The 12,355-nt window shown below is 39.8% G+C and overlaps 1 protein-coding gene across 2 annotated transcripts in view; it reads left to right on the top strand.

Annotated features, from left to right (window-relative positions):
• Positions 1 to 12,355, top strand: part of ANKFN1 (ankyrin repeat and fibronectin type III domain containing 1) — a 343,361-nt gene that overhangs the window by 180,592 nt on the left and 150,414 nt on the right. For both annotated transcript variants that reach the window (XM_021067257.2, XM_084983129.1), the window contains exons 4-5: positions 2,527 to 2,728; positions 6,463 to 6,673. In XM_021067257.2, the coding sequence (XP_020922916.2) occupies positions 2,527 to 2,728; positions 6,463 to 6,673 (413 nt within the window). The remainder of the gene's footprint in view (positions 1 to 2,526; positions 2,729 to 6,462; positions 6,674 to 12,355) is intronic.

A 12,355-nucleotide genomic window follows, 5' to 3' on the forward strand; every position in this document is an offset into this window, starting at 1 on the left:
AAGTCACTGGAATTTGATCGATCGACAAGAATTTATTTACTGGACTCCTGGGCACTGTGAAAGACACTAGAGAATGTAGAGTTATTTTGGGAATGATAATGATGTAGAGGAGACAGATGGTTTGAACTGGGGATTAATGCTGAAGGAAAAGGCTAGAGAGAGGAGGCAGAAATAAGTAAGTAAAGGTAACCCCCATGTGCACTAGCTTGCATATCAACCTGGAAATCCTGTGGGAATGGTACTATATAGAGGAAATGCTATAGTTGCTATTGAATCAGAAGTGAGAGATTGGTGGATGAAAGGAGGACGATGCCAAATCACCTACTCTTTCCACTTCTGGAAAGTTCAGTAAAGATTAATGAAAACATACCCACATGTACATACACACTACGGACAGTGCTCTACATCGGCCGTCCCAAGTGTAAATATGGCTGTTTAGCTAAGACTGGGTAGGGCCTGAAGAACATAACTAATATTGAATAGGTCTGACCTCCTGGGAATGCACTAGGAAGGCTTTGTGTTGGAGGAAATTACAGGAAAGACTTAAAAGTTGCCTAAAGACATTCAACAGTGTAATGAAAATGAATCTTCACTTATTAAAGTGCAAATAAGTCAAGGTTAGTTGGTTCTGGTGGATAGGAAACCCAATTCAGAGGCATGAGGAGGAAAGGAGCTTTCTGAGTAGACCCTTACTATATTATATGTAATAGACTCTCATATGTACATTCATTTACTCTAAAATATCTGTTGAGTATTTTCTATAACAAAAAAATGGTAGCTGCCAGGAGTCTTCCAATATTCTAAGATCTTTATATTAATTATCTCATCAAATCATCACAACCGTAATATGTGGTTGTATTATGGTCTCTATTTTATAAATGAGAAAAATGAGATTCAGACATGTAAGTAACTTGCCCAAGATCACAGATTCAGCAGGTGGAAGAGAAGCAATTAATATCTTAATCTGTGTTATATTTCTTTTACCCTGAGACAGGTATATTTTAGATGTTGGGACATAAAAATTAATACCTGGCAGTCTTGTTCTTCAGAAGCACATAGACTAGCTGGGAGACAGAAAGCCGAGCAGTTATAATGTGACAAAACATTTACTGTAACAGTCATACATTAAGTGAATGTGTAAAGAAATACACAAGTTTGCCTGGGGTGTCAGAAACTACTTAATCGTAGACTTCAAAGATCAGCTATTGTTTCCTAGGGGATGAGGGCACAGATAAAATTTTAAATTTTAATATATATAAAACAGTGCATAAAAAGACCCAGAGGTAGGAAGGAGTTTGAACTATTTAAGAAACTCTAAGGAGTTCAGAGAGATGAAATATAAAATGTAGAAGTATGTAGCAGATGAAGCTGGAGAGGCAAGACTTGTACGTGAAGCCAAAGAATTTAGGTTATATCCTGTAGGAATTGGAGAATCACTGAAGTCAGTCCTGTGAAGAGTTCAGTCAATAAAAGAGATTCTATATGATATATCAGAATCCACATGGCTATTAAAAAATCCAACGACTGGAGATGTCCTAAGGGTCGCATCTAAGTGGCAATGGCAGCATTACAAATGGAAGCCTCCACTGGATATCTGAGGGCAGGTGGCAGGAAGGCAGCAGCATATTCCAGAGACTAGGGCCCAATGCAACAGAGGCTACACCAGCGGTAGAGACACTTTGCACCAAACTGCTTTAGTCGGTTATTTCATTCATGCATTTGTTCACCCAATCAATACACACGTGCTAAGCATGCATAGCCTTGGTAGCATCAACTGCAATAGCCAGCATAATGGAGGACAGTGTTTGAAATCCATGGCTGACCTCCTGCAAACCAATTTCAGGTACGATATTGGTGAGGACCTGTTTAGAGATTTGTGGAACAGCACTAATTCCTCAAATCAATGCCAAAGAATGCCAGTAGTAAGTATCCTGAAGGACATTCTCTGGAGTATCTGGGATGAGCAGGAATGGGACCATGGGAACAGATTCCCCAAAATTCTGGGCACTTTGTAGTTCAACAAATCTCAGACAATAGCCACAGCTTAACACCTTGAGAGAAAGGGGATCTGCTGGGAACAGCCACACTCGCATATACATCCACCAGAAGACAAAATCTAAAGTGTAAGTAGCAAAATATAAATTATAGGTACCAGAAGAAGACTCCCTGGGTTACAGAATTGAAATATTTCTTCTCAGTGGGAGAAAGACAAAAAAAAAATTTTAGTAGAGGCTCAAGTCACATATATGTTTGTATGTAAATGCATTTGTTTATATAGTAAATGGATATTGTCATTTCCATTCTTGCCACCAATTAGCTATATGACCATAAACAAGTTGCTCCCTTCCCTGGGTTTCAACTTTTTCATCTATTAAAATGAAAAAGCTTGATCTGATGATCTCTAACGTCCCTTCCAGCTATAATTTTTATTAAGATTCCAGATGGTTACTAGCAATGATAAAATTCCTTGTCAACTTATAATTATGTTGTGTAAATTATTGCAACATTAGATTTTCCTCCTCCTAGGAACTGCCGTGTGAAAATGACCCAACAAATGCAGAATTTGCATCTTTCTCAGTCAAAAAAACACAGTACCCCATCATCTCCCAATGCAGCCAAACGCCTGTACAGGAACCTCTCCGAGAAACTGAAGGGGAGCCACTCGTCATTTGATGAGGCCTATTTTAGAACAAGAACTGACCGGCTGAGTCTCAGAAAGACCTCGGTGGTAATAAACTCTTTATATTCTTGTCTCAGTTTGATTTGTGCAGTTGTGTTTGGATTTAAGGGGATTCTAAGATGATCCATGTTTACTTAAGAACTGGACATTTGCAAGTTTATAAAGGCCGAAAGTTAAGTGAGGCAGGAACTTACATATATCTATGTGCCAAAGTTTGAGTGACTATGAGAGTTTCCCCTTTTTTCCCTTAATTTCTTTCCCTTTATTTTCTCTTAGTTTTTCTTTCTCTAATAGACCGAAGAACCCAAAAAATAGCCATTTGACAAATATGGAGTTTGAGAGGCTTTCAAAGATATCAGTGTTCTAAGAGAAAATAGTCTTTCTAAGAGATCAGCGTTCATTTAAATACTGAATGAACAATATTTTAATTTACTTATTTATAACGTATAACCCGTATGCTTTCCAAAGGCATCCAATACAGAATCCAAGTAAAAATGCATACATATTATGTGATGAGAAATAAACCAATAGCAATGGTGACAGTGGGGGACATGCCACAAGGGGAGCAAGAAAGGGAAAAGGAAAGAAAGAAGGAAGGAAAGGGAGGAAGGGGGGAAGAAGGAAGAGATAAAACTAGAAAAATACTGAGGATGGAAAGAGAAATAGATATACCAAAAACCTAGGCCAATACAATACCTAAACTTTATCATTACATCTCTGCATTCCTAGTCAGTAAAAGCAGAAAGGGAAGCACAACTGGTTATAGCATCCCATTAGCTAAAAGCTCAAAGTATACCAATCTATCAGAAGAAATTAGTATCTTCTTGTTTCTAAGTCCTCTTGCCTTTATAAGATGTCATATTGAATTATACAATGGAGAATAAAAAGTAATGCTGGTGATGTTACAGACATGCTCATATAGTAGTTTCTTTTTTTTCTTTTTCTTTTTTTTCCACACCTGCAGCATCTTGGAAGTTCCCCAGGCCAGGGATCAAATCTGTGATCTCTACCACAGCCATTGTAACACCAGATTCATAACCCACTGTGCCAGGCTGGGGATCAAACCTGCGCTGCCACAGAGATGACATCAGATCCTTAACCCACTGTGCCACAGCAGGAACTCCATCTCATATAGCAGCGTCTTATACTGGCCTTCAGTAAAAACTGAGGGCATAATATTAATACGCTCAGCAAGAGTATTTCTGGCGTTCCCATTGCAGCTCAGTGAGTTAACAACCCAGCCAGTATCCATGAGGATACAGGTTTGATCCTTGACCTTGCTTAGTGGGTTAAGGATCTGGCGTTGCCGTGAGCTGAGGTGTAGGTCACAGATGCAGCTCAGATTCTAAATTGCTGTGGCTGTGGCGTAGGCTGGCTGCTATAGCTCCGATTTGAGCCCTAGCCTTCCATACGCCGCAGGTGCGAGCCTAAAAAGAAAAAAAGATAAGAAAGAGTATTTCTGCAGGGGGTAATGGCACCATTTGTTTGAGCTTAAAACAGAAATGAGCCCTAGCCTTTCCAGATAGAAACATACTAGAGTTTGCCAACAAAAGCATGGAGAAGGAGATGACTTAAGAGTAAAGCAAAAATGGCACATGATAAATTAGACATACAAAGAATCACAAATACACAACTATATTGTTTGGACAGGGTAGCATTTTACTTTGCATTCATTTATTTTCTGATTTTTTTTTCTCACTTCAAACTCATCTAGGAAGGATTGGTTGTGGCTGAATTATGATCTAAGCATCAGAGGAGCTTCAGTTTGGCAGATTATCTACAAAACACTTTTCCATTCAGCAGAAAGCCATGTAGCAAAGAGAGCTGCATACCAAGTAGCTCTATCCCAAGTCCCCATTGTCAAACAAGCATTTGCCTAATAGCTTTGTATTTTCCTCAAAGTTCATTGATATATTATGCACTCAGCTAAAAGACCTTTGATAGGGAGGATCAATTTTTTTTTTTTTTTTGTCTTTTTGCCTTTTCTAGGGCCACTCCTGCGGCATATGGAGGTTCCCAGACTAGGGGTCTAATAGGAGCTGTAGCTGCCAGCCTACACCAGAGCTACAGCAATGCAGGATCCAAGCCATGTCTGCAGCCTACACCACAGCTTACAGCAAAGCTGGATCCTTAACCCCCTGAGCAAGGCCAGGGACCGAACCCACAACCTCATGGTTCCTAGTCGGATTCGTTAACCACTGCACCACGACGGGAACTCCTGGATTGAGTTTTGATGAGACTAAAACTAAAATTTGCCAACCTAAATATTTGGTTACTGAAGACCTTCCATATTTTAATCAGGAAACTCCTATGCTAGGTCAGGACCATTGATATTTCAACATTTTTAAACACCAGGCAACTCTTGGAGAAGATACCAGATAGATGTATACGCAGTATATGTGTTGCTCTTCTCCCAGAAGCTACAGAAATATGTTTTTGAGAGGATTTTAAAGCTTTTCTCCTTTGTTTGCCCTGAAAGAACTTTTTAAAGGAACTATAAGCTATTCTTTTCTATAGATGATTTGTAGCCTATGAATATACAACTTTTGGCCTTCTTAGGCCCCAAAGCCATTTGCCATCCAAACACTGAAACCCTCCAGAGACACGACTTCTTGAGCCCCTCCCATGAGGGCTTAGAAATGCCAGGTATTCAGTGACTGGGACTCTGGGTTAAGAAAGTGTAGAGGTTGGTACAAAGGAATCTAAGAGTTGGGAAGTCAACTACAGGCAGTGTGTGAGATTTGTAAATAAGGAAGGGACATGGAACATTGTAAATTTTAGAAAGATTACTCTTGCATCACTATGAAGAAGGGATAGAGAAGACTAGGACGAGCAACCACGGTCCAGGCAAGAGATGGTGAAAGTCTGAACAAGAGTAGAGACATGGGGATGGAAAGGGAAGGGATGAGTTTGAGAGAAAGAGAAAAAGTGATTGTACTTTTTTTTTTTTTTTTTTTTTGTCTTTTAGGGCTCCACCAGCAGCATATGGAGGCTCCCAGGCTAGGGGTCCAATCAGAGCTATAGCTGCCGGCCTACACCAGAGCCCTACACAGCAACATGGGATCCGAGCCTCATCTTCGACCTACGCCACAGCTCATGGCAACACTGGATCCTTAGCTCACTGAGCAAGGCCAGGGATCGAACCCATATCTTCATGGATGCTAGTTTGGGTTCGTTAACCACTGAGCTATACAACAGGAACTCCAAAGTGTATGTACTCTGAATTCCAAGCTAGTTAAAATTACCTGTGCTATGTTATCTATACCAGCATTTTCCAAACTGCATTCCGTAAATTATTCCAGGGCCGTTAAAAAAGATACAAATAAAAATATCTGAAACAGTCTTATTTCTTACCTATTAGGAAGTCATAATTGCATGTTAGAATTTGTAAATGTCTTGAGAAGTCTTATAATAAAATAATGCAGTAACTTGGTTTAATCCAATGTTTACCAAATTCATTTGACATTGTTGTGGTTTTTTTCAAATTACACCTTATAATGGCCTATTGAACAGTATTCCACAGAAGACTGGTTTGATAAAAACTGCTATTTGCTCTTATCTACAGACTGTATACTATATTGTCTCACATCAAAATGTGATATTTCCAGTGCTCCTTAGAAAAGATGGAGGGAGGGTTCAACAGTGTTTACTTTGGAGACCTTTTAATAAATAGTACTTCTACCACTTATAAGTTGGATGTAGTCACTGAAGCAGTCCCTAAAACTGAAAACAGCTAGGCCACAAAGACATAAAATTGTGCTCCTATGCTTTGTTCTTTCCAGAACTTCCAGGGCAATGAGGCCATGTTTGAAGCAGTTGAACAGCAGGACATGGATGCTGTGCAGATCCTGCTGTATCAGTACACACCGGAAGAACTAGATCTCAACACACCTAACAGTGAGGGGTTGACACCTCTGGATATTGCCATCATGACCAACAATGTGCCCATTGCTAGGATTCTTCTAAACACAGGAGCCCGAGAAAGTCCACACTGTAAGTAAACTTGAGAATAAAAATGTGTATTCTTAAGGCCAGACCCCAGCTTTATGCCACCAAAATAGCAATTGCTGGCCCTTAGAATGAATGGTTGAGTAAGCATAGACTCTGAAATCCTTTACATGTTTTCATGAACTTTCATGCAAATAGTGATAGTGTTTATTAGTTTAAACATCAAGTTATATTCTAAATAGAATACACGGAATGGTATTGAAAAGAAACCTGAAAGAACTTCCTCCTAAGAATTTAATACAAGTTATAAGATACGTGAAATACCCTAAGTGAGGCTATAGCATAGGAAATCTACATATAAAAAAGAATGAGTATGTGTGTGTGTCTTTCTGTCCAGTCATTATGGTGGCTTCATTCATTCATTCAACAAACACTGAGGACAGGGCACTGTTCTAAGTACTAGGGATACAGTGGTGAGCAAGACAAAATCCCTAAGATCATAGAACTTACATACTAGTGGAGGAGATTTCCAATATGCAAGTAAATAGATTTGATAAATTTGATAAATAATTTGATATGGACTGAGCATAAATTGATAACATAATATTGATTTTAAAAATAAAAAATAAATAGGAAAATAGATAAATAAAGATATAAACTCAAATAGTGTTAAATGCTATGAAGAAATATTTGAGTGAGTGGCTAGAAATTGATGGAATGGGAACGATTTCAGATAGGGCTGGGCAAGAAGAGCCTCTCTGAAGCAGAGACATTTGAGCCAGTCCTAGACAGCATCAAGGAATGAGCCATGAGAAGATATGGGGTCAAATTCTAGGGAGGGTGAATAGTAAATAGAATGGGGCTGAGGCAGGCAGGAATAAGATTGCCATATCTGAGGAATAAGAAGGCCAGTGATTGAAGACTGAGGAAGAAGTTACCAGGATCAGATTACTCAGGATCAGGCAAGCCCCAGTAAGATGTTTCACTTTGACTGTAGGCGAAATGAGAAGACAGTGGAACAGTTTAAGCAGATGAATGACAGAGTCTGATTTACATTGTAAAAGATCACCACAGTATTCTGGGGGAGAATAGCCAGTGGTTATGACAACTATGAAACTGTAAAGCCAGTTAGGAGGCTACTCTAATGGTCTAGGAGACAGATGCCAGATGCTTGGATTAGCATGGTAGTGACTTGATGGTGAGCAAGGGTGGAATTTTGGATGCATTTTTAACAGCTTTATTGAATATAATTCACATGCCATACAATTTACCCACTTACTGTGTACAATGCAATGGGTTTTAGTATATGTAGAGTTGTGCAACCATCACCACAATCAATGTTAGACCACTTTCATCACCCTTCAGCTATCACACTCCTCCTAGACCTGGGAAACTGCTAATCTACTTTCTATTTCTATAGATTTGCCCATTCTGAACATTTCATATAAATGGATTCATATAATATGTGGTCTTTTGTGAATGGCTTTGTTCTGGACATATTTTGAAGTAGAGCTGATGGTACTTGCCAAAGGCAGCTGCTCTGGAGCCATAGACCTTGCCCAAGAGTGGAGAGGATAAAATCAAAAAATCCCTGCCCTGTGCCAGGCACTATTCTGAGCACTTTGCATGTATTGACTTCTTTAATCCTCACACAACATTCTGAGGTAGGCACTCACATTCCCCTAGGTGCAAACTCTCTGACCCAATGACCACAATGGCTCTGAGCCACAGTTTTTATGTTTCCTAAAAGAAAAAAGTAAACTCATCAAATTGTTAGTTTCACTAAACTACTGATTCACTTACTTCCAAGTGGTAAGACTCAGAAGGCTGAAAGAGAAGCAAGCAAATATATAATTAGAGGTCACATCTCTGCTCCTAAACTTCATAAAACCTCTGCCACCCAAAGACTAGGTACAGAGACCAATCCTTGTATCAGAAAACTCTTTATTTTAAAAATGCTAAGCTCACCACATCCACGTAAAAAGAATGAGGACTTGGGTTCACAGCATTGGGGCTCTTCAATAAGAGCTCCGTCGTCAAAGTGCCACTTTTTTTTTTTTTTTTTAGTGGAACTGGAGGATTTGGAGGGTTGGGCAAATATGGATGGAAGAAATCAAAAAGGTTTATTTGCTGCCTTCCAATTTATGTTGCAATAATGTCTGTCCCAAAGATCCAGTGAGAGAGCAGTGGAGAAAGAATCATAGGGTCTGAACATAGAGAATGCAGACTGAGCCCCATTCTATAGGAACAAGGAGACCATTCATCCAGATGTTGCCGGCACTGCGCTGGATGAAACATTAGTCTTACTTACCTGAGACGCTACAAAGAATTTCTGCATTTTCCATGAAACTAGTAAGACTCCCAATCTCCTCAAGCCCCCTTGTGCATAATTAAACCTCCATTAAAAGAACCCAAGTACTGAATATCTATTTAAACCAAAAGTAAATTCATTCAAAAGATTCCTGGTTTTTCTCATTCCCTGTGGGATGATAACCACATTATCATCATTAAGTTTAAAGGACAGTAGAGAGAAACCCAGGTTTTAACCTCTGGGGAATATGACACTTAAGTCACCTTGGCCCCCCAAAAAGTTAAGGAGAGAGTATCACATACAGAATCCTACATGTGTGAAAATGGCAAAGGAATATTATTTGAGAAATCCGTTAATATTGACTGTGAAATCTCCACATATATTATCTCCAGTTTTCACACTAGCCCTTCTTGATGATGTTATTAACTACATTTCAGAGAAGTGGAATTTGTGATTATGAGAGGTAGTGACTGACCAAAAGTCATACACCTAGTAAATGAATAGGGAGGAATGTCAAGGATTCAAGTCCAAGTGTGTGGGATACCATGCCTGGGATCCTCCTGTGCAAACTTACTGTCTTTCCAAATAGCCAATATGGAAGGTTGTAGCCACTGGGCCCTTGTATCTTTCCTTTTGTGTTGTGTACTAAAATTCTATGGTATACTTCTTTGTTCTGTTCCATGCACTGAAGTGCCATTCCTATTGGAAAAAGGCAAGCTATAAGAACACAATCTGTTTTCAGGTATTTTTAATTCACTTTATATATCAAGTACACAAGAAATTGAATTGTTTCTGTGCATGAGTATGAGCCAGCCCATGATAAAAAACAGTCTGCAAGCCAGAACCAGATAAGCAAGCACATGCTACAGATTGTCCCCCAGAAGCTGCAGAGGAAGGATAGAAGAGAAAAAACAAAAGACAAAAAAACAATGAAGTCTTCAGTTCTTAGAGTGTTTTACACATTGCAAAAATTCTTTTGCTTGCATCATCTCATTTGATCCTGACTATTGGCTTGTGAGATGACAGCTAGTTTCCTCATTTTGATCAATGAGGAAACTGAAACAAGAAAACAAAAATAGGGAGTTCCCATTGTGGCTCAGAGGTAATGAACCTGACTAGTATCCATGAGGATGAGGGCTCGATCCTAGGCTTCACTCGGTGGGTTAAGGATCCAGGATTGCCATCAGCTATGGTGGAGGTTGCAGATGTGGCTCAGATCCTTCATTGTGGTGGCTATGGTATAGCCCTGCAGCTATAGCTCTGATTCGACCCCTAGCCTGGGAGCTTCCATATGCCGTGGGTGTGGGCCTAAAAAGACGAAAAAGAAAGAAAGAGGAAAAAGAAAAGACAAATAAGTTATCCAATGCTCCAAACCTAGTAAGTGTTGGGCCCATGATCTGAAACCAGATATTCTGTGTTAAATGCCTTGGTATTGAAGCATTAGCACACTCATTGTCAATGTTCAGTTCTTTTCTTCCTTGACTCTCCATCTGTTCCTCCTCTAATGCTTGTCAAACATTTCAGGATTTCTAATAGGGCAAAATTTCTGTCTTCCCTTACCCTGTGTGTTCCCTTCTCAAAACGGGCCCAATACACTTTCCACTATGCCAACTAAAGACCCCAACACAACTCAGAAGAAAGTCCTCTGTCATCCTCTCCATTTCATAACGGGAATCACAAAGACACAGATATGTTTGGAGACTTGCCTCCGAAGCATTGGCCAGGCATGTCTTCCAGGCCTTAGCCCCTCAAATCATAGAGCTACCTGAAAGTGTTCTTAAAAAACATGGCTTGAAATTCAACCATGCACACTTCCTTATTCACAGGGAAAGTCCCAGAAGTGGCCACCCAAGTTTGCACACTGACTCAGGGTTAAATATATGCAGAACTTCAACCTGAGTATTAGATGCACCTACTATCTATACTTGGTAATTTGTTTCTGTTCCTCCCTCCTTTAGGTAAGCAGCACAAAGTAATACTAATTCCTTCTAGAGAAAACATTGGCCTTTATGAAACTAGACTCCCAGGTACATCCTCTCAGACTCGTGTACTGTGCTCAGGAAACAGGCACGGAATCCTAGAGCTAGGAAAGCTAATGTACAGAGGTACTTCAGGATACCTGGGGGCTCTAATTTTCTTCATCCATACAGTATCCCAGTAACTATAACTCATGCTTAGTTGAGCAACTGCTGAGAAAGGCCTGATTTTGTGTTTTCTAGGCACTGTTGTGAAATTTGACATAGACCGACTTTTTTTTTTTTTAACACAGTTTAATAATATGGCACAACACTCCTCATTTTTAGTCTTTCTGCCTTTTCCTATAGATGCATTTCCCTTTCTTTCCAGAACCTCTCCTCTCTCTGTATCCCTTTGTGAACTCCCCTCTCTTCTTTTCCCTTAGAAACTGCCCACGGAACTAGGAAATGTCTCCCAGAATTAGTTATGTTCGATTACTTCATTAAATGTGATCGCAAAGTAGCTGTCATCTGAGTGTGGTGCAGACACCCATGTTAAAGTTTTGGCAGACTTGTCAGGATGCACCACTAGTTTCTGCAGGAGTCAAGGGTCCGTGTTGGTGCTGGGACTGGTTCAGGGCACGTCTAAGAGGTGTGACTATAAACTAATGAGGCTGGCTTTATGTAAACAAACACACCAGAAAGTCTATAATCCAAACGAATGTTATCCTTTAACCAGGTCCTCCTGGGAGACCCCACACTCGCTCCAACAGTGCTGCCATTGCTCTAAACACGTTTGGATTTGTCCTCAGAGCCAGTTTATGAGAAAATCTGACTCGTTGCTTAGAGTCACACCTGATTTCTATGCCAACACAGCATTGCTCAGCGTCATCACCCTCTATGTTCACCAGACTGGGCTTCCAATGATTTAGAGTGGTTTCCTGAAATCAAATCCACCCTCAAAAGACAAAGATTTGCAACCATCAAGAATATGTTCAGAATAAGCTTTAGGCAGGTCTCCAGAATGCATCCCCAGATATTTTGATCTGCTTTATAAAGTAGGTGTACAAATCCTCACCCTGACTTACAAACTTGCTCCTCAAACGTCACCTCATACTGCTCACCCCTCACTCATGATATGCCACCAGCCTCCAATCTGTTCCTTGAACACTATCGTATCAGGGGGACTTTCTATTGCTATTCCCTATGCTTGGAATAATTGAATGCATTTAATCTTGATCAACTCCTTCTTATCATTTCAGCTTAAATATCACATCTTCAAGAAAGGCTTTCTTTGGCCACCAAGTCCAAAGTCTAAAGTTACTTTCTAATCATATTACTTTACTTTTCCTCATAACCCTTAATCAGTATGTATTTTCTCAATGTTTTTATTTGCCCCCTGCATTAAAATGTAAGCTCCACAAGAGCAAAATCTGTCTCATTCATCACTGTATCCCCAGC

The sequence above is a fragment of the Sus scrofa genome, chromosome 12 (genome assembly GCF_054392235.1).
Source record: "Sus scrofa isolate SSC_HxYL_T2T_F1_AM1 chromosome 12, Sscrofa_HxYL_maternal_Yorkshire_Landrace_v2.0, whole genome shotgun sequence".
Lineage (NCBI taxonomy): Eukaryota > Metazoa > Chordata > Mammalia > Artiodactyla > Suidae > Sus > Sus scrofa.